This window comes from Castanea sativa, chromosome 1 (genome assembly GCF_040712315.1).
Source record: "Castanea sativa cultivar Marrone di Chiusa Pesio chromosome 1, ASM4071231v1".
In the NCBI taxonomy this organism is placed as follows: Eukaryota; Viridiplantae; Streptophyta; class Magnoliopsida; order Fagales; family Fagaceae; genus Castanea; species Castanea sativa.
This window is the reverse complement of record NC_134013.1, coordinates 91,823,609-91,846,913: the sequence shown is the minus strand read 5'-3', so window position 1 is coordinate 91,846,913 and position 23,305 is coordinate 91,823,609. Positions and strand designations below refer to the sequence as shown.

At 35.9% G+C, this 23,305-nt stretch overlaps 2 protein-coding genes across 2 annotated transcripts; both read right to left on the bottom strand.

Annotated features, from left to right (window-relative positions):
- Positions 1-2,306: 2,306 nt before the first annotated feature.
- On the bottom strand, positions 2,307-8,507 carry LOC142620847 (ferric reduction oxidase 7, chloroplastic-like). Its single transcript, XM_075794149.1, has 9 exons — positions 8,115-8,507; positions 7,936-8,035; positions 7,590-7,784; positions 7,155-7,389; positions 5,955-6,282; positions 5,608-5,872; positions 4,880-5,135; positions 4,341-4,776; positions 2,307-2,681 (listed from the first exon to the last, which is right to left on the bottom strand). Exons 1-9 carry the CDS (start codon positions 8,365-8,367, stop codon positions 2,512-2,514), a joined length of 2,238 nt encoding a protein of 745 aa, XP_075650264.1. The 5' UTR covers positions 8,368-8,507; the 3' UTR covers positions 2,307-2,511.
- Positions 8,508-11,006: 2,499 nt separating this feature from the next.
- LOC142620854 (ferric reduction oxidase 7, chloroplastic-like) lies at positions 11,007-22,903 on the bottom strand. Its single transcript, XM_075794160.1, has 9 exons — positions 22,521-22,903; positions 22,352-22,451; positions 22,008-22,190; positions 15,575-15,809; positions 12,964-13,291; positions 12,616-12,880; positions 12,250-12,505; positions 11,719-12,151; positions 11,007-11,334 (listed from the first exon to the last, which is right to left on the bottom strand). Exons 1-9 carry the CDS (start codon positions 22,765-22,767, stop codon positions 11,165-11,167), a joined length of 2,217 nt encoding a protein of 738 aa, XP_075650275.1. The 5' UTR covers positions 22,768-22,903; the 3' UTR covers positions 11,007-11,164.
- Between the last annotated feature and the right edge of the window lie 402 nt (positions 22,904-23,305).

The window sequence follows — 23,305 nt, the reverse complement described above, 5'->3', positions numbered from 1 at the left end:
AAATGATGAAGGTGGGCTGGGTGAACCGTTTAGGGAGTCTTCCCTTCTCGATCCTACGTGAGAAGGACGATTTAGAGAGTTGGAGTAATGCTCGGCTCATAGCATCGTTCCCCAAGCCCCTGGAGGGAAGCTTCCTATGCTTACGACCTAGTAGGTCATCCTCTTCGAAAGAGAAGGTTTCACTGGGGGGAGTCCTGGACATTGGACTGTAACTGTTTCCTTGGGACCCCACTAAGGAAGGATTGGATGGGGGTGAAGCCCGCCTTCGTCTGACTCAGCGTAGCTTTTTCTTAAGGTGGTTAATCTCCCTCTGCATGGCCTTGGCATCATCCTTATGGGTGGCACTGTTTCCACCACGCATATGACTCGCGCCAGGATATACGGTATGCACACTTCCTTCTCGATCCCTCCGACGCTCAAGACACTCAAAAAAATCTTCACGCTGGGATCCTTGAGATTCTGCTTGATGTGAACCTAAGCTTGCCATGATGTTCCAATTCCTTAAACGCTAGATTTCTCACAGACGGCACAAATTGTAAGAAATTGTACCCGGACCCAAAAACAAGTAATAAGCTTAGGCCTAATGAGTCTTATACAATGAATTTTGTAGAGTATGAGTTTGAAACCTAGGTTTGGGATGTTGGAAGTTGATTAACAGGCTAGATTGCCACAATCTATGCAAGTGATAAATATATATATGACAAAGTAACCTCCTCGGACGTAAGCCGAGGACAATTTATATAATATTTCTCTTTCTGTGCCAAAGATTACAAGGTTTAGCTTTTTTAATCAAGAAGCTAGTCCTCCTCTTCTTTCCTCTATCGTTTTCTTATATACTTCTTCTTCCTTGTTTCATCCACGTGTCACACAAATCTTCCTCTCAGATACTTGTCCCATCCACCACCTTCTTGAAGTCTTAAAATAATAGCAAGAAGGCTAAATTCTACTGTTCAGAGGTCATTTCTTCATTAATGCGGCCAGGGAGGTAGATGCAGGACCTTTAATGTGATGGTAGCAGCTTTTTCCTCAGATATTTCTCACACATTCCTGCTTCTAAAGGGTACTTGGATCACACTTTTATCCACCAGTTCTTCCATAATTCTGCCTCCAACCCGTTTAGCAAGTCCTAGGGCCATTGCTGGGCCTGTCCGAGGATATACTCCTCATCGGACTACTATAGTGCGGACTGACCTGTGGGCCTATGGACCTTGACCAAACAAACTTGTATTAATCAATCAGGCCCAAAGCTCAAACGTTTGTTCGAACATTTTTACCCCCACATGTAGCTCATTCAACCTATTCAATAAAAATAATCTTTAATTTCATTTTTCTTAAAAAATGGTGCAAAAAAAATATTGTGGTAATGAGTTATATTTGACAATGATGACAATTATACTCTTTTTGGTTTTGCAATCGTAACAATTTTACTTTTCATAACTTGACTCGTAGTTATAGCAAATATTCAAGTTATCGCTTTATTAGGGTTTTTTTTTTAATTAAAATTTTTTTAATGACCACCCTAAAAATAATATTCCTAGAGCGGCTACTATACCTTACAGATGTTTATGAATTTTTCTAAAAATATTTATCATAATTTTTTGATTTTTTTTAAGGACTGACAATTTAGTTGAGATTAAGGGTATTATTTTTACACCAAATTGAACAAACATCTTTCATATGCACACCCTGAAGCCGATCAATAAAGAATAAACCTCAAGCCAAATCTCATGCCCAAGCATGAGTTCTTTCCTTGACAACATATACTTTTATTACTAATTTTACTTAATTAAAAAAAATTATAAACTGACATGCCAATAAATATGATTTTATATGATAATAACTTAATAAATAAATTTATAAATTACTCTTTTGTATTGTATTTAAAAGTCCACCCATTAATTTATAATATTTTATAGTAAAATTCATAATATCTATAGAATTACTGATTTAGTAGCATTTCAAGACTATTTTTTTGGTTGAACTTAAGATCCTTAGGTTTTGGCCACTCTTAGGGTTAGGGTCCCCAGCTTCCAGCCTACAATACATCATGAAAACAAGATAATTTGGAAAAGATCAAGCATGTTCATGCATTGATTTTTAGTTGTTTTTTATTATTTTTTTCCACCTTGTTTATAGCTATAACAAACTATTGAGTCTAGGATCAATTTTTTTTGATAAAATACCAATCTATGACGTTGATTTTTTATGGTTGTACTTTTTATCATCAGATCAAGACATTAATCGATTTTTTGTGTAGACAAATATTGAAATCTATATTTCTTATTTAACCATTAAAGACTATTAGCTAAGGTAAGTGAAACTCACAGTTATGAAATCATTTCAATTCAAGCACGGTAACCTAAACACGGGAAATTGTTCCACGTATGGCAAGTGTGAATGAGAATTTGGTACGTTATGGTCGTCAGCAGATAGCCAGATACAAACCATTTGGGTTATAAAAGTTGAAATTTTTTTATAGCCTAATAGCACAAAGGGCACTTAATAATAACCCTATAAATCAAAACTGTGGCTGTTGAAATGGAATATTGGGTGACTGCTTCTTCTCTTCAAACTTTGTGATCTGCACTCTTTAGCAACACTTGATTGAAGAGTTGGAGGACCACACACAATGACACCCACATCAGCATGGCCCCAACGATCTGATATTGATCCAAAAATTTCTGCAACAACGATAAACAAAAATGGAGTCAAGCAACAGGTGCATTGTCTTGTAAAATTGATGGCAATCTCTAGAGGGTACAGTATCAGAAACTACAATTTCAAACTCGATGATCAGGTATTGATGTAAAACCAGATTGTATGTATCGAAGGGTATATCTAGACTAAATCTTAATCCTGTTGATCAATCAGATTACTAGGTTATCCCATGATGGCCTTTCCAATAAGAGGCCCATTTATGTGTTCCTCTTTTGTGGTTAGTCCACTAGTACTACTATGACTTTCTGGGTGATACTTCTTCAATGGGAGGTAGAATAATAGTGCATGGCAGCAATTTATACCGCTGAGGTTCGTTATAAAGCCATGGTGTTATATCACATATGAAAGTGTCAAGTTTTGTTTTTGGATAGATTAATGACCAGATGAATTTGTTTAAGATAAACAGGACAAAATGATTAACTAAAGATGATTTCCATTAATGAGAGGGAGCAAAAACAAAATTATGCATTAGCAACTTCTAGGCTGATTTTAGAACCATAAGCCTAGGAAGTACAGACACGGACATGGGTACGGATACAGACATAGGTACGACACGATGACACAAGTAATTTCTGAAAAATTATAACATAAAACGGCCGGTATGACACTGGTATAACACGGCTATGACACCAATACGACATAGGTACGGTATCCTAAATGAAGTATTTGTGCGCCCATAGCTCATACAACACATCATATGTAAGAATCCTGTTCAAGAAATTATTGGCCCAATATAGAACATTTTGCAACAAACGGACTAGAATCATGTTGTAGCAGTCCAGTCTTTGTTGAGACCTCACATATTGACTCATTCTCTTTAAAGTGGTTTTCAATTCAACCATATCAATAATATAGTATAAGAAAAAAAAATAGTAATAATAAACACCTGTCACTTATTTATTTATAATATAAACACGTCTCACTTGTATTGTGGCAGTTTACAATTTTAATTAGCAAAGCTCCGAGGAAATATCAGTTCCATGAGATTCATAATATATATATATATATATATATATATATATGAAAACATGTATGCTCTAGACTGAGTAAATGTTAAGGGCATAGCCTTGTTTAGCAAGGATATCCACTATCTCCAACTAGAGTATCAAATACAGAACCTTACTTCAATGAACTAAGTCGTCCTATTCTTCCTATCTAACTTTCATCTCCCCTTTACCCGAGTTTTCATGAGACTGTCATTGCCAGTGCTGTTCTATGGGGTGGCATTCTGATTTACCCCATGAAAGCATCACAAAACTTAGCTTGTTCATTCATCTAAACCAATCTAATTTATTTTGTGATTATTGGTGCAATTAACATTCCAGTCAATAATATATGCAATACTTTCGGGTTCAAAATTTGAGAGTGGACTGCTCCTACAAACAGAAACATATGGAGAATTTTACTTTCCAAGTTCATTAGCAGTTCATACAATAAAATCTGAATTTCTTTCTACAGAAGCACAACAATATTATATGTAGTCAGTATTGTTGCTTCCCATTTATTAATTAGACTCTTCAAGAAGCATATTAGAAAAATATACATAATATAACACATCGAACCTGTTTAATACTAAAACAATTACAATTTGTCATAATAAAAACAAATAAATGAAGACATACCTTTGAAGTCTGGTCTGCAACCATATCGTACAAAATATGAATGAGCAAAAGTTCCCAGGCTTAAGTCTTTATCTGTCACCCCTTCAATATGCTGCCTCATGTTAAACTTCTCCCCATCTTCATCAGCTTCTCCCCTGGCTGAGGTTCTTTTTCCCCAAAGATGCCATAAACCAACCATAAGGCCCCCAAAGATGCAAACGCTTATAACCATGCATGCTAAAAGCAAAATCCCTCTGTACCACCAATATGATATGCTAAAAGGGTTTAGATAACAGATGTTTAACAAACCCAAAGTGATAACAAACCCAACTGTAGATATGATAACATAGCTTCCAGCCCATAACTTATTTCCAGTACCAACTAAAATTGATATGCTCCCTCCCTTGGAGATAGAAGAAGCAGAAGAGCTTGTAGCCTCGTGAACTAAATTTTCCTCCTGTGATTAGTAAGAGTCAGATGCAGCAAACCAAAGGGCTAAACTTTTATGTAAAAAATATAGAGAATAGATTATCTAGGAAAAGAAAGGCAATTGAACCTACCAATGAAGGCTCTGATTCTCGGGTGACATAAGTTTGAATTTCAATATTCACTTGATTAGAGAAAGATGGACAGATTGACTTCATGTCAGTTATGGGAAAAAGAGAAAGCTCATTTGACCTTTTTACAGCCCAAACAAGTAAGACATGTCTTGGTACAGAAAGTTTTTTCTGCTTAGTACGATGGAGAATATCACTCAAGATAGCTAAGAATGGGGAGATCCCACTGCCTCCTGCAACCAATATAAGCTTTTCGTACCTAAAATAACAAAATGTCAAATTAGCATATTAAAAAGACATTATACATCACAAAATAAGGAACATTGCATTCTTTAGCAAACTACAGATAAAACTTATTTTTCTGTCATAGCAGTAAACTTTCACAAATTCTAGATATGCTGCAAGTTGAAAATCAAATCAAATAACTTCACAGAGGTAAGAGTTTAATTTGTCCATCCAAATTTGATCATAAAAAAATGTGACCACATCCAGACAGAGCATCATTTTGTAGTTTTGAGGCTTGCCAGGGGCATGATCTGGGGAGTAGTTCTAGAGGCGCCAGCCTATGGCCTGCATGGGGATAAAAATTGTACACAAAAACAAAACCTTTTTTTCCTTCCCCCACCCCTCCTTCAAAAACATTTATCTATCCAAATGCTAATTGAACATTTAAACCTACTATCATTCTTGCACACATGTATGTAAATGTATAAAAAGGACAGAGTATGTACATTAAGTGGTATGGTGATTCATGCCCATAAGGCCCCTCTACAGAAGCCAAAATCTTGGAATGAGATTGGAAAGGTAGCTCTATTATAGATTCCTCTGAGACTTTCCCTCTTAGCTTTTCTGTCCAGTCCCCAACAGCCTTTATTAGGACCGAAATATGATATTTACCATCTGAAGGACTTGATGAAACACTGAAAGGATGCCATTGCAGCCAGGATATTTCACGCATTCGGAGGAAGATGAAACTGAGGGCATTGTATTGCAAGTCTACACTGTCAAAGAGGAAATTCTATAGTTTTTGGGTAAAGAAGAAACACAAGAAAACAATAAGTTTCTGAACTAATCTTACTTCCAGGTTTCGAAAGCACCAATTTCACTGTTCCACATGGATAGCATGTGGTTGAAATTACATTGACATTCTTTCGTGACTGCCAAAACCTTAGAAAGCGATCAAGCATGAACAGAAATATTCCTCCAGCAGCTTTGCTAAAGTAGGTATCACCAACATGCAAGGCAAAGAAGATGATAAACAGTACGTAGAGGTGATGTGTGTAGTAGAAAAGCTCAAAATATCGCTTCCTCACAGGAGGAAGTGTAGTCACCCATATCGACAGACCAATTACATAGCAGATCACCCCAGCAAAATTAGCACCACCATCACTTTTCCACTCTATTATCTGCATGTAAAAAGAAGTTAGGAAAAAATATTTTTGTGGTTAATGGCTTCTTTCTTTGTCCCTATGTCTTTTCCTTGAAACCCTTACAATGTAGAGATAGTTTACATATTTAACAATGGAAGAATAAGAAGATAAGTCAGAAAGGAGGACAAGAAACACAAGGATTTTGTTGAAGACGCCTCACTGTCAAATTTTCTTTTGTTTGTGTTTTGTAATTATTAAAGTCACCTTTTTTCATTCTCTTCTTAGAGAGGGAGCCAAAGAGATGGTTCACTCTTGCCTTCTATAGCGTTATTTATAAATAAGTCAATAATGCAATCAGCCACATCTAGAATTCAACTTTAAAAAATAAAATAAAAAACCTTGAAGCTGTGAAGTATGATGCACAAACTAGCCAAAACAGTCAAGTCAACTATACATTATATCTGTTAAAATTCATCAAAGATCCTCAGTTTTGAAACATTACAAAGTTTACATCCATAAATATATGATTTTATCCAATCCAATATTGAAGAACTGAAAGTATCAGGTGATGTTGGTGTCATAAATGGATATCCACAATGATAACTTGAGGAGTAAAAAGGTGTCTAGAAAGCACATGACTGCAATTACATGGAAATTGTGGTGGGTTTTAGAAAAGAAGTATGAATTAGACTTATTTTTGCCAAATTAGTCAAAATTGATAATTTATTATTAAACATTCTTGCAGATTATGTGGCCACACAATATCTCCAATCAATAAGTTTCCTGCTACTACCAACCTTTCTTCTTTATAAAGAATTCTTTTAGCTTTTCATAAAAGCATCATAAAGCTGTCTCAATTATGTTTCACAAGGGGATTATATGTACACAAATTCAGTATGTGCACTCACTTCAGATGGTATGATGCCCCGGATTGCCCAAACAATCATATAGCAAAGTCCATGAAGAGTAAGGAGGAACATTGTGAGATTTCCCACCCACACATGATATCTGATGGCATGCTCAAAAGGTATATCAATAAGGCGGAGGAGAATCGATCCCCTTGCAACTGGGAGAAACAGAAAAGCCAAGCAAGTTAAGCCAATCAAACCAAAGGAATATGCTGACATTTGCAACATAAAAACCCTGAAAAGTGGAAAGAAGGAATCATATTAGTATGGAAACACTGCTGCTGAATGTATATTATGGATTAGTGATACCTATGTTCATTTTTCCTAAAGTTTCAAAATTTTGGAAAAAGGGAATATCGGTAAGAGTACCATTAAAGCATATTGTTTCTATTTAAAATCTAAAAAAAATAAGAAAAACCCAACAAAATATCGTACCTCTTTTCTTCGAGGGTCAAGTCATCACCATAGCTAGGTAAGATTTCAAAGTTCACTACAGTATAAGAATAAACAGCCCAGATAACAAACACGATAAAGAGGATTATGCCAATCAATTCAGCAGCGGAAACAACCCCAAGTGGTCCATCCACCAGAACGGGAAAAGTCCACAATCTGAATCTTGGAGTCTTCTTCCTGAAATAGATGAAGTTTTTTTGTGACTCCAATTTAAGTAAATACATTATGGGCAATATTACATTCACTATGCACTTGCAGCTAGCTATCATATATAGTAAAAACAGAATTAGAACATGTAAAAGTAGTGCATAGATTAAAAGGCACATACTCTTTTACTTGTAGTTGGTCTTCCCCAGAGAGGAGAAGATATGGAACAGCAAGAAAAGCAATAATGATAATTGGGCCGCTGTATAAGAGCAACACACTTCCTGCACAGATTTAAGGCAAAACTGTTTTGAGACAAAGAAGGTAGAGTACGACAAATGAGTTTGAATTAAGAAGCATAACCTGTCTCCCCAAAGAGGGTTCCACTGGTTGCATCAACCCAGTCATCATAGAGTCCAGTCCCAAAGTCTGTAGGAAAGAGAAATAAAAAAATAACCCACGAAAGGAATACAACCCACATGGTAACTTTGAGAACCCATTTAGCCAATGATACAAAGATGATGTTTTTATTGTTGTTGTTGGTGTTGTGGGCATGAGCTCCATTGGAATGAAGAAGAGGGTGTTGAGAAGAGTGTAAAAAGTCATCGACGGCCATGAGGAGGAGGAGGAGGAGGAGGAAAAGGAAACGGCAGCAGTAGCAAGAAGCAGGGTGATTTTGTTATTGGAGAGATGATGAAAACTAAAGGCCATTTTGATATGGAATGATTCTCACAACCAGTGTTCACCGGTATTTCAAAAACTCTACCTAATAAAACCATTCTCCTCCGACCATCTAATATTCTTTGTGGCAGGCCAAGGCAATCTTATTTTTGTTTGAATGTGATTAGGTCTAAGGAAGTTGACCCAGATACTATCTTTGTGGCAGATTAGATTGCACCAGATACCATATAAAAGCAGATGTGCAGCCTGGGCGTTGGAAGAAAATTAGTTGGTCAACAAAAGGTCTTTACTTTAGAGGATTTTTTTTTTTAATTTTTATTTAAAATTCTGTTCTTTTCTAAACGTTTATATTATTGTCCTTTTCACTCAAATTGTTTGACTCTTTTGGAGGGCTACGCTAACAAATGAATGGGGTAAATCAAAGAAGATTAGCTGGGGGCAATTCGGAGAACGCGTGAGTGATTCCTGTATGTTCCTTGTCAGCCTGGACGGACAAGTTGGGTTTTCTGTTGAGAGTAAACAAAGTGATAATAAAAGACACTGTTGGTGCCAACCAAAGACTTTTCGATGCTTAAATTAGTTAATCTCTCTTAGGAAATCACTAATATGTATTCTAGCTTAGTTTTTGTTTCTACTTGCTCTTTATGGCTTTATATAGCCAACTAATGAGTTATTGCAAGGTCTGTTGGTCTCCCTTGGGCGTTGTGCCTAAGCTGGGAGATTAATGGTCATGGAGCGACTCATAATGGTGTGTGTAACAGACATGAAGCAGCTCATAAAGGTGCTTGTAGTGGTTTTATAACTGTTTCTTATTTCTGGCTTGAATAAAGGGAGTTATGCTTAACCTAAATGTGCTTACGGTCATCCATGTAATGGACAACCATTTGTTCACTACTCATCAGTTACCCCATTTATTCTTTAATTGTTCCAGTTTGGACGAGTGTAGGAATATGAATGGTTGTGGCGGTTTGGAGATCTATCCGTTTCCCGAGATTCACTTCCCATCATAATAAATGTGAAGCGATTCCTTCACCTAACTTTGGACATGTGTCTTTGCCTCATAGGTGGGATGTGAATTCTTCCTTGTTTTTCCTACATCTTGATTTTTGCCTTTTCTTTTTAGAAAAACCATTCTCCTTCCCTTTTTTTCATTTTCTCTGTGCTTGAAGTTTGAAGCTTTCAAATTTCAAAAACCTCCTTCCTGGTAGGAGCCAACGCAACCAAAGAGCTTGGTTGTGGACTAGTGGTGTTAGCAAGTGCAGGATATTTTGCCTTAATACTAGCGAGAGTAATGACAATTTGTTTCCTGTTGTGCTAAGAGACGAGGGAATCACCAAGAAATAAGCAATACCCTCTAGTGACCGACAATCAATGGGATTGCCTGCTCAATTTGCATTTTAGTAAGTTGGAGAGTCAATGGAGAATAAGAGGAAAAATGAAATCTATGGAACATGGTGCCTTTCAGATACTGGAGAATTCTGGGAACATTAGCAAATTGAGAGGACCCTGTTGCAACAATGAATTGACTGACATTGTGGATTACATAGGAAATGTCTAGGCAATGAGATAGACTAGACTCCCAACTATCTATAGAGGGTAGCATGAAGAAGAGGTTCTCCACTAAGTATACCATGTTAAAAGATTGAATGTCTTATTGTATAAAATTGTCTAAAGTATTATACAAGGAACTGCCTTTATAAAGAAAGGTTCTCCAATATGAATGTAATCCAAGTAAATGTGTGTAATCTAAGTAAATGTAGTACAATAATACAAAAATCTTAAAGCACATTGAGCTTGTATTGTACAAAATGTATCCTATTTATCCGTTTGTCACTTTTATTTTCCTTTAAGAGCTTAAAGGTTAGAATAAATAATTCCATAACCATCTCTAGAATCCTTATTAAAGATCAAGGAACCCAATAATAATAACTTAAAAGTGCATATAGACATGCATATAATTGTATATATATGTGTGTATGTTGTTATCAATATTTATACATATCAATAGAGAGTATTTAGCTTCTAAGATAATTGATTACATTAACTAAGTGTTTGGTTTGCTTGATGTCACATCGAGTTGTAATGTTAAAAATAGAGACCTCATATGAGAGTGCATGAGGTCCTGTTATGTGACCCTCTAATTTTGCATTTTTTTTTACCCATTTCCATTAGTTTTTTTTTTTTAAACTATTACCTAAAATATCACATTAATTTATTTTTACTGTTATCTTATTAATCTCTCATTAATTGCATGAGCTTACACAACACCTTTCTCTCTTCTTCATGTCTTTAAAATACCCACCGTTTTAGTACTATAAAAAAACAAAAAAAAACAAAAAAAAATTAAAGACTAATATAACTAACCCGATAAGGCCCCAGGGAGAGATAGAGAGACACAAAAATATTGTGAATTGTTAAATGAAATGAATTGATTCACTATTACCAAAAAAAAAAAAACTAAGATTGACAAAGCATTTGTAAGAGAGAGAAAGAGAGGAATTTGAGGGGCTGCTACCATCGTTATGTTGGCGTCCCACCACCATCAAGCCGCTGAAACCCCTACGAGTAATTATTTGTTGGTTGTTTCTTATGATGAACTCATTACTAACAAAGTTGTATAACAATTAAGTTATAATATACGTACAACATTCTCCAAAAGTATTTTACATAAAACATTACAATATTATCCATGCATTTTTGCTAAGGGGAAGATGAGATGATGAAGATGGTGTCTACAACTCGAAACTATGGCTGTTGAAATGGAAGATTGGATGATTGCATTGTCTCCTAATATTTTGTGACTTGATTTCTTTAGCAACGCTTGTCTGTAGACTTGGAGGACCACACACAATAACACCAACGTCAACACAGCCCCATTTCTCTGATATATTTCCAAAAATATCTGCAGCAAGACAAAAGAAAGGGAATCAAGAAAGCCTCTGGCTTTGTACAACTAATGAGGTTAAACTTTGTTATTAAGATTTTTTTTCATGTTTCTTTTAGTTTTATTCAGTCCATTTATGTCATATATTTTGTTCACAGTTGGTCCTAAGCCTGGTAAATAGAGGAGGGTTGTGGTAGATTGATGGCTTGTGTGAAATTTAGTCGCTATAGACATGTACACATTAAGGTGTCCCTTACAAGCGAGAATACACATGACTAACCTTGACTAGTCTATTGTTGTTGTTGGGACTAAAATTTTGTTGTCGTCATCATCGTTGTCATTATTCTCGTTCTTATATTATTCTTTTAATTTATGTTTTGAACAAAAGTTGAGATTCTGTACCTTTGAAGTCTGGTCTTGAACCATAATAAGTATTGATTGAACTTGCAAGTTTTTGCTGACATGAATCCTCGTGAGCTACAATTTCATTATGCAGCATCTTCTCAACCATTATTCTATCATCCTTGCATGCTTCCTTTGCTACATTTCGTCTTTCCCAAAGATGCCACAAACCAACCACAATACCCCCAAAGATAAAGACACTTGCAAGCATGCAGATTACAAAGAGAAGCCCAGTGTACCACCATGGAGATATGTCATAAGGGTTTATGTAGAAAATATCCAGTAAATACAGTAAGATAACAAAGCCTAGTGTAGAAGAGATAACATATAGTCCAGGCCACATATTATTTCCTGTACCAACCAAAACTGACATACTGCAGCTGTTAGACACAGAAGGAGAAGAGTTCGTAGCCTCGTGCACTTGACCCTCTTCCTGCAGATAAATAACAACTATTAAATGTCACAACGTGAACATGATAACTTTAAATACAAAACAAAATAACAATGGTGTGAGAGCATAACTAAGCATACCAGTGGAGGTTGTGATTCTCGAGTGATAAAAATGTGAATCTCAAGATTTAGTTTATCCGAGAAAAATGGACAGATTAATTCCATATCACTAGTAGAAAGAAGAGGAAGCTCGTTTGATCTTTTCACAGCCCAAACAATTAAGATGTTTCGAGGCAAACAAGGTTTTCCTTCCCTAATACGATGGAGAATGTCACTCAAGATAGCCAAAAATGGTGAAATTCCTACGCCACCTGCTACTAAAACAAGGTTTTCATACCTAGAGAATCAAATGGTGAAATTAGTTCATAAAATAGAAGATAATATAAAATTTAAAATTAAGCTTGATGTCTAGTAAATTATAGTGAAAGTGATTGTTTGGGTGCGTACATCAAGTGATACGGTAATTCATGCCCATAAGGCCCCTCAACAGAAGCTGTTATCTTTGTTTGAGGCCGGAGATGTAGGTCAACTCTAGAACTATTCAAGATGTTTCCTCTGAGCTTTTCTGTCCATTCTCCAGTAACCTTTATGAGAACGGATAGATGATATTTACCATCCAGAGGACTAGATGAAACACTGAAAGGATGCCACTGCAGCCAAGATAATTCCCGAACTTGAAGGAAAATAAAACTGAGGGCATTGTACCGTAGATCTACATTGTTAAGGAAAAGTGTCATAGCTATGGTAACAATAGAAAAACAAGAAAACTACAAATATAAGGGGAAGTAGTATTACTTGCAGGTTTTGAAAGCATCAATTCCACAGTTCCACAAGGAAGACACTTGATTGAAATTATATCAACAGTCTTTCGAGATTGGCAGAATCTTAGAAAGCGATCTAGAATGAAAAGAAATATTCCTCCAGCAGATATGCAGAAAATGAAACTCCCAACATGCAAAGCTAAAAAGACAATAAAGATTACATATAGTTGATGAGTGTAGTAGAACAACTCAAACTTCTTCTTTCTCACTGGATAAAGTGATGTCATCCACATTAGTAGACCAGCCACCAGACTAATAACACCTGGAAAATGAGAAATACCGAGATCTACCCACTGCAACATCTGCATCATACAATTAGAGATATAAGTAGTGTCATCTTCATATGACCTTATATTTCTTTCCATGAAGGTATTCTTAGATACATTCTATGAAGGAAGAAAAAGCATATGGTTTAAGACATTGACAAGGGTTACAAAGAAGATGAGTTTCTCTTGTCTTTCTTCTGTGATGCTACTCGATGACTTAGCTTACCTCACAATTAAGTCTTGAAGAAAATGATGAAATTAGTTATAGCCTAGTTCTATGCAATTTAAAAATGGCTTGAGCGGAAATTGGAACAGATTCAGTGTGACAGACATCAAATTAATTAGAGATACAAATAAACACATATCAACTTTGCTTCTTCCAAATCCAAGGAGGCATTTTGTCCCACATATGCATACAAAAATACCAAGCACTACATAAACTAAAAGATTATGACTACAAGCCAAGCCAAGACTAAAAGGACTCACTTCTATGCTCATTTATATATATATATATATATATATATATATATATATATATATATATATATATATATATATATATATATGTATGTATATATTTATTTATTTATCACGAATTAGTTAGAATCATGGATGCTTTGTTATATGAATAAGACAACATGGACAGGAGCCAAAGGTCATCAAACATGTTAGGTCAATGACTTGTAAATTAGCACCATGCTTTCATAGTTTGTGTGTGCTAAGTAATTATCAACGACCATATCATTTAATCAAGAAGAAGATATCATTTTATCCGCAACACTAACCGCTGCATGCAGTTTTAGTGTTGGCATGTAAGTGTATTCTGTTATCACATCCCCCTTCCCCTATATATGTGTGTGTGTGTTTCTCAAAAAAAGAAAAAAGAAAAAAGAAGACGATATATTAAAAAGAAAAAAAAGGAAGAAGAAGATATTTTTAGCAACAATTAGTATACAATCACCAGACAACCTTAGCAAGAATATCAATATGATCTATCCAATGATCAAAAGTTGTTGAAGTAGAAAAATTTGCATCATAACATAAAAGGTTGTCGACAGGTATTTTAACCACAAAACAATCACAAAATCCCATTCTAGAACTGTTTATAGTGTCGTGCTTGTGTCTTTGAACAATCACCATTTTATCTATGTATATCTAAAAGTTGAAGTGTAACATTTATTGTTACTACGCTCTAGTTAAGACACATCAGTAATCGTGTCATTATCATTTTTTCCCAATTTTTATATGATTTTTTTACATTTAAAGTGAATCAAAAACTCTATTATATCACAATCAAAATATCATATTTATCTTATTTTTAACTATTTTTATTTATTATTAAATTTTTCAATTTCATTTTAACTTTTCATTTTTATTATTAAACATGTACCTGTGAGTGAGTGAATGAGAAAGGAAACTTGAGAAGCCACAACCTAAATCCAATCCTCATTGGTGGTGATTCTATTAGAGCTTCAATGGAGGGTCTTCGGTAAACTAGGAAGAGAAAGTGCTCAGTGAAGTCGGTTGCCAGCTAGAGTTTGGAGGGTTCAAGTACATGAAAGAAAGTGGGCTTGGAGGGTTCCTTGGATACCTTATGTACTGCAACTAGTTTACCTAGTGGAGATTTCCGACAGGTGGTCGGGAGAGAGGTTTTTATGCCCAGGGCTCAGGTTTTCTTCTTCCATGACACTTGTGGTGTTATGTGTGTTTTGCTTGTCTTCCTCTCTCTACTTTATTTAGCTCTATATATTGCCATGCTTGTGTAGAGTAGTTTGTGTGTTTGGAAGTTTTGCTAAGTCACATACACTTTAACTTATGATTAGTTTAGTGTTAAAATCAACTCAGCCATAAAATCTGGTATTAAGGGTTCTAAATACTTGCCAGGAGTGTAATAGCATACTTTCAATAATAAATAAAAATTTTTAACCAGAGAATTATGAATAAAACAGCCAAACCAGAAGGTAGCGGCATAAAGGATCAGTTTAAAAGGGGGTCAAATCAAATTAACAAAAATGACAATTATTACTGCTGCACAGCACCTCCCCATCTGTAAGTCTTGAAACTCTTTGCTTTATTAAATAATTTCTCTAGTCTTCTTGTCATTCCCATTTTTCCATTTTCAATTGCTGTTTCCCTTTCCCTTGCATTCTTTTTGCGTGTATATATATATATAGCAAGGGGATAATTCAACTTTCAGTGATTATAAATATATTCTTCTTTTGGCAAACAAACTAACAAATATATATATACAAGGAAAAGAATAACACGTGTATAAATATGGCTATGCACAAGAAGAAGAGTTATACCATTAGCACTCACTTCTTTTAGAAGGGTTCCCTCGATTGTCCATGCAATTACAAAGAGTAGTCCATGGAGAGTAAACAGTAGCATAGTGAGATGTCCAAGCCACATATGATATCTTATTGCTTGCTCAAAAGGGATATCTATAAGGCGGAGAAGTACTGATCCCCTTGCAACCGGAAGAAACAAAAATGCCAAGCAGCATAATCCGATAGTACCAATGCGATGTCCCAGGTTTATTAAAATGAAACAACTGAAAATTAAATAAAAAAAAAAAAACTTGGAATCTCAACCAGTGAAACCAATCTTCATGCACTGAAGAAAAATAACTCTAAAAAATTTAAAGGGAAACTGCACACTCTAAAGAATTGAAATTTCTCATATACAACATGTTCTATGATTGTAAAGAGATGAGTTCAGATCAGTGACAATGACTTTTAGTTTTAAAGCTCTCAAATGGTGACATTGAAGCTGTAACAGGACTTTGTTAAATTAGTTTTAGTTATTAGCGGTCAGTCTATTATTTCTTAGTTGGAAAGAGCTAGGTTAAGCACCAAAATCTGTTTCTTATATGGAAAATGTTAAAGCCACAAATCATTTTACAAATGCTGAGGTACTGATTGGTTATTGATAAGTAAAAAAAAGGTGTTAGTGGTGGGCCGAGATGAGAACCAGTAAAAATTTGCCACATCAATAGTTTGTAAAAATGTAGTAAAATAATTTGTGGCTATAGCCATGGTTTTAAAACCAGATTGTATTGGCCAGTTCAACCGAGAATCGGGCCCGAATCTAGTCCAATAAAAGGGAAAAATTGGTAAATATGCCCAATTCTAGTTCTTTGATACTTCCAATCTCAAACAACCTATTTCTCTTTCCTCCCTATCTCTTTCTTCCTCACACACACACTCTCTCTCTCTCCCTCTCTCTCTCTCATAAAAAAATCTCTTTCTTCTTATCTGAAAACAAAGTTAGGTGAATGCCCACTCTCTTTGCTGGCTGTGCGTGTGTGTGAAGTGAGAAAAGAGGAAAGAAAATAAAAATAGAAATGTAGACATAGAGGAGAAATTAGAAGAGTGGTCGGTTATGTGTGTGTGAAGTGAGATGAAGAGGAAATAAAATAGAAACAAAAATGTAGACGTAAAGGAGAAATCAGAAGATGTGTGGAGGAGAAACAAAAATGTAGATACATTGGAGAAGAGTGGGGTATGTGTGTGGAGGAGAAAAAACAAGAAAGAAAAAGGAAATAAGAAGAAAGAAGATAGAGATGATTCTAGAAAGTAAATGTATGGATGAAAAAAAAAATGAGATGAAAAAAGAAAAAAATTATGCCCACAATATTTTTACAACATTTTCACAAAAAATCTAAATGGTAGGTTGTTATTTGTACTTACAAGTGGGAAAAATAATAATTAAGTGGTGGGTTCAAATTAAAACCAGTAACAACTTACCATCTAAAATTTGTTGTGAAAATATTGAGAATGTAACACTTCATATATGTAAAATGTATATGTAACTAGGGCTGTCCATAGGTGGTACGAGTCAGGTTTGTGCCCAACCTGAACTCGGCTCGAACGCATCGGGTGGGGAAAATCTTAACCCACAACTGACTTGAATGGAGTTTCAGATCTACTAGTGCAGGTCATATCAATTTCGGGTGCATATCGGTTTGTTAGGACATATGTGAATCATGTTAGAAACATATGTTAATTTAAAATTTACTAATCCTTTGACAAAACACACTTTACTTGTAATTGGGTAGCTCTAGAATGTGTTTAATACTTCAGGAAAAAGGTTTCAAGTTCAAGTGTCAAAGCCATGCAAATTTGTCCAAGAATCAAGTGAAGAAGTGCTGGATTTTAAAACTCGACAGTTAGTATCTATCGAGATTTAAAAGGTTGTTTCAGCTCGATACTTGACAGCTCTTGACAGATAACCCATCTATCGAGATTTAAGAAAATAAGTTTTCCAGATCTGATTTCACTCCAATCCGTGTATAATTGTTTAAGCTTTCTTTTCTTACAACCCTAAACATATGTAAGGATTATTTTAAGGGCTGTCATAACTGATGCACCTTAATGCAAAAGTTTTTTACAAGCATATTGTGAACCAGAGTCATATGCCCTAGCTCATCATCTTCTTCAAGAAGTTGCTGTATTTGTACGCCGTGGGGTTTTGTTAAGGAGCTTCATGATCTTCATCGTGTGATGAACTGAAAAACTTTATAGCCAACACAATTCTCAAGTTGATGGTTAGTCACGTACTTGGATCCGTGCATCGAATTGGTTAGTCACGTACTAGGAGCCATGCATTAAAAAGAAAGATTGTCACTACAGAACAAGTCCAATTGGGTATTAAGGTAAAGGTTCAACTGTAGGTTGGTATAAGGTACTAAGATTCCTTTACTTGTAATCACTTGATGTGATAGTAGTGGATTCTCGGGAGTGGTGACCTCAAAATCACTTGGTGGGATTTTTGCCTTGGAAGATTTCCCCATTCGTAAACAAATCATCGTATCAACTTTATTTTCCACTGCATATTAACTTAGTTGGTGATTTGTTTATGCTACCACGCTATTGCATGTTAATTGGATTAATTAATTAACTTGACTTAATTAATTAGTTAATTCATCACAAAGGGTCAATACATTCTTGGCCTATCAAGTAGTATCAGAGCAGACACACTCTGATTAGGTTTTAATTTTTGCTGTGTGATCTATTGACCGCTGTTGTCATGGAAAGAGGACAATCTTTGATTATACCTCATTTATTTGATGGAACTAACTGTGCATATTGGAAAGTACGCATGAGAGCTTTCTTGCAGTCATTAGATGAAAAAATGTGGCAAGCTGTGGAGATAGGTTGGACCAAGCCAAAGGAAGCGCTAGCTGATTGGAATGATGCTAATATCAAGGCGGCAAACTTCAACAGCAGGGCTTTGAATGCTCTTTTTAGTGTGGTCACGAATGAGGAGTTCAAGAAGATATCCTCTATAGAAATTGCAAAGGAAGCATGGACCATCCTCGAGACAACTATGAGGGAGCCAAGGTTGTTAAGGACTCAAAGCTTTCGAGGCATACTACAAGCTTTGAAGAGATCAAGATGGAGGAGGATGAGTCGTTCGATGAGTTCTATGTCAAGCTTAAGGACATAGTGAACTCAACCTTTGATCTTGGAGAAACCATTCCCGAACCCAAGATTGTCAGAAATGTGCTTAGGTCTCTACCCAAGAGATTTCATGCCAAGATCACTGCGATCGAGTAATCAAAGGATATTGAAAAAATTCCTTTGACAGAGCTGGTTGAAGTCTGTAGACTTATGAGTTGGGCTTGACAATAATAGGGAAATCTAGTAAGGGAAAGAGCATGGCATTGAAGGCCAAGAGCAGTGACACTGACGAGGTTTTAGACGATAAAGATTCTAAGATGAAATCCTATATCACAAAGTAATTCAAAAATTTTATGAAGAATGCTAATGCTAAAGGATTTGATAAAGACCGTAAGTAGTCTAGTTCGTCTCAGTTCAAGAACCAAGACAAAGGAAAGAAAGATGCTAAGGATGGCGGTCAGTACACTGTTCTCTCAGGACCAAAGTGATTGGGTGTCAAGCTTTCAGTCACATGAAACAAGAGTGCCCTACGTATCTCAAGACCATTGGGAAGAGTAAGACACTTGTTGCTACTTTAAGCGACACCGAGCCTGAGGATGATTTTGATAATGAGGATGATGGAATCCTAAATGCCTCCACTGCTACCGTAAATCCTACTAAAGGGGTTGTTTAAGATGTGGATAAAGAAGAAGACTAGGTGGAGTGTAAGTTTGAAAAGATGGATGAGCAAGATAACATCCACACAGCCTATGCAAAATTATACAAGGTTTCAGAAAAGCATGAGAAGTTGTATAGGTTGGCCACCAAGAAGTTCAGTGATGTGGAGCTTGAATGAGAAGAAATCTTCACGAAGTTTGATGAAGCCAATCAAACAATTGGAGCATTAAGATTTGAGAATAATTTCTTGGCTGAGAATACCAAGAAGCTTGAAGCGGAGTTGTTTCAAGTTAGAGCTTAGCTGGAGAGAACTTCAAGTGCAAAGCTTGACGAGATGCTCAACCTTTAGAAATCTGCTACTGATCGAACTAGTTTAGGGAATGATTTCTCTTCTCCTAGTATTGCTTATACTAATACTACTGTGTTTGGTTCTCCTACTAATAATGTTGAGTCTGAGAACAATGATGTCAAAACGGTTTTAGCTAGTGAGAACGTAGACAGGGGTAAATCTATCTTAGGAGCACTCCTTAAGTTTGATAAGAAAGAGACTAAAAACCCTAGAGCTAAGAAGGGAAATACTCAAAAGTCTAAACAAAAGAAGCAGCATCTCTGTCATCACTGTGGAACGACTGGACATACTTGACCAAATTGTTACAAGTGGTTAGCCACTCAACAGAGCAATAGTATGATCTCTTCAGGAAACCAGAATCAGTTTCCATCCTCTTTGCCCCCTCTTGGAAATCTTCTCAAAACCCTCATGTTCCTTTCAAACTTGAACGGTTTCAATTTTTTCCCTTACCGTCAGATCAAGGGTTCGCAAAACGGAAGGGTTCCTCCAAGGTGTGGAAGGAAAAAGGCTCCAAGTAATTTAGTCACTTTCTCTCTCTCTCTCTCTCTCCTCTTGTTTTTGGTTATGCATTACTTGTGTGTTTTGCTTTCTTGTTTTAAGTTAGTCTAGTTTTATGCGTTTCATTGTTTAACATGTTTTTGTTTATTTGTTTTCAGTTTTGCTTTATTTTGTTTTTCATAAAAATAAAAAAAAAATAGAAAAATTAGAAAATACAAAAACAGTGTGTGTTTTGTGTACATTGGTACTTGTGTACCTTAGATGGCCATTGAAACAAAGTTTTCTAAACTTCTTATCTCTTATAGCTTAGATAAGCATCTCAATGCACAACTAAGCAAGTGAACTTTATGACTCGTGTTTGTGATGAGTAAGATTAAGTAATCTCTTGTATTTAACACTCGTATCACTCTTTTTGACGAGAAGGACTAAAAAATCCTAAGAGAAAGACATAAATAACCATCTCACCACTGTTGCCTGCCAATTATGAAATGACATATGTATGCTTTGGCATAGCAAAAGTGCAATGTCAATGACATCTGTATGCTTCAACATCGTAAAATTGCAATGTTAAAAGCTTAACATCATTGGGTATTTATTTTCTCTCTCTTATATGCTCATGCATGGTTTGCTTAAAAAGAAAATATGCAAAGAAAAATAAAAGCAAAAAGAATCAAATTGCTTTATATATGATTGTAAGCGTGTCTTCTAGGAGATGTGAGAGTTATAGGATGTACCTCGAAGGTGATAGTCCCCATCAAGCAGTTATGGTTGTGTGTGAGTTAATGTGATTTTCTCAAATCTTAAATTATCATAACATGAAGACACTTATGCAATCTTGTGATGTTTTTCGCACACAACACACAAGATTCTTTGCTACTTTTGATACATGTGTAGGTACAATGTGATTTGACCATCACAAAGTTTACATGTGTTAATGTATACTCACTAAACTGTCTTGACTTGTTTTTGAAATATAAAATTGGTTAGACTTGTTTAGTGTGTATGTGTAAATTAGATTAATTAATTAACTTGACTAAATTAATTGGTTAATTCATCACAAGGGGTCAATACATTTTTGGTCTATCATGGTTGATTTCAGGTTTTCTATGATTTGGTTGGATCTAATAAGATTTGGCTGATATTCCTCTAGATCTATAGAGATCTGACCGAGATCTCGATGGATCTGTTGAGATCTGGCCATGATCTCTCTATATCGTGGGAGTAAGAATTTGGACTTACCTGATTTTCGGCCAAAACTCGTATTTCTAACAGGGAGAGAACAACTCATTGAGCGGGTTGGGTTCGTCAGTTTCTTAGACAGTCAACCCGTGACTCGAACCAATAGTCTTAAATCCTGGCGCTGGTGACCTGTGTCCAATCGAAACACTACTTTGATCGGGCAGTTATCGGGTGGAGAGCTTCGGGTTCAGGCGGTTCTTCGGGTCCAGGCAAGTGGTGGACAGCCCTATATGTAACTATTTACTCTCTAGACAATACGAAATTTTGGAGAAGCTGTTAGAGATGCTCTTACGGAAGTCTAACGGAGCTTATCTCAGGTAGGCGAAGTGTGAACTTTCGAATCATGAGTAGGCAAGGTGAAAATGGGGTAAAGTGTCAACTTTTGAATCAAGTGGTAGGTAAGATGAACACGTGCCTAATCTTAGGTGAGTTTTCTGTAAATGCCCCTAAAAGTTTTTTAAAGATGACGCAAAACTACAAAAACTACTGAAGTAGAATGATCAAAAGAAAATTAAGCAATATAAAAATAGTATATGGTTTAGATTTAAAAGCTATACAATAAAGTTATAAACAGAGTAACACCCAACCCAACAAAATATCGTACCATTGTTCTTTGGGGATGTCATCGGGTATCATTCGTAAGACCACTACAGTATAGAAATAACCATCCCAGACAACAAACACGATAAAGAGGATTATGCCAATTAATTCTGCAGCGGTAACAACCCCAAGTGGTCCATCCACCAGAACGGGAAAAGTCCACAATCGGAATCTTGGAGTCCTCTTCCTGAAATAGATGAAACGTATGCTTTTTCTCAATGTTACTCCAATTTAAGCAAATACATTATGGGCAATATTATATTATTCCTTTTGCAGCTAGCTATCACATATCGTAAAAACAAAATGAAAACATGTAAAAGGAGTGCATAGATTAAAAAAAATACACACTCTTGTAGTTGTAGTCGGTCTTCCCCAGAGATGAGAAGATATGGAACAGCAAGAAAAGCAATAATGATAATTGGGGCACTGTATAACAGCAACATACTCCCTGAAAATGCACATTTTAAAGTTGAACTCTTTTGAATGCGACAACGAGGTTGAATTAAGAAGTAGCTACCTGTGTCCCCAAATGGGCTCTCACTGGTTGCGCCAATCCAGTCAAAATAGAGTTCACTCCCGAAGTCTGTAGGAACGACCAAAAAGAGAGCAACCCATGCAAGGAATACAATCCACATGGTGAATTTGAGAACCAATTTAGCCAATGATACAAAGTTGATATTTTTCTTCTTGTTGTTGTTGGCATGAGCTCCATTGGAATGAAGAAGAGGGTGTTGAGAAGTGTGTAAAATGTCATCGTCGGCCATGACTATGAGAATGAGGAAAAGGAATCAGCAGCGCGCAAGAAGCAGGGTGATGTTGTTGTTATTGGAGATGATGATGGCCATTTTCATATGGAATAGCACATATAGGCAATTTCAATTATAAATTTTGTTTTGTCTCTTGTTTGTACTTCCTTATGCGCACTAACAATTTCTCTAGACGAAAATTTCTTTAGTTGTCAACTAAAGGTCTTACTAGTCTTAGCTGGAGGTTAATTTTTTTTAATGGGATTCTTTCTGTCATGGCTTCAGTAACACTGATCATACAGGTGCACAACAACACCCAGACTATCAGTACCTAACTGAGTTGGGAGTCAAGAGCTAGATCGTAATCTAATCTTAACCGTTGCTTTTTAAAACCACTATCTTATCGTACCTACTCTTTTCTGTCTTTGACTTTACTAGTTTAACTACCGCATTAGAGCATTGTACCTGTAAATCTTCATTCATGATCAGGAATGTTAGTTGGTTGTTCTCTCTTTTCTCTCAATTCTCCATTTCCATCTCTTGGAGGGCTGGCTAC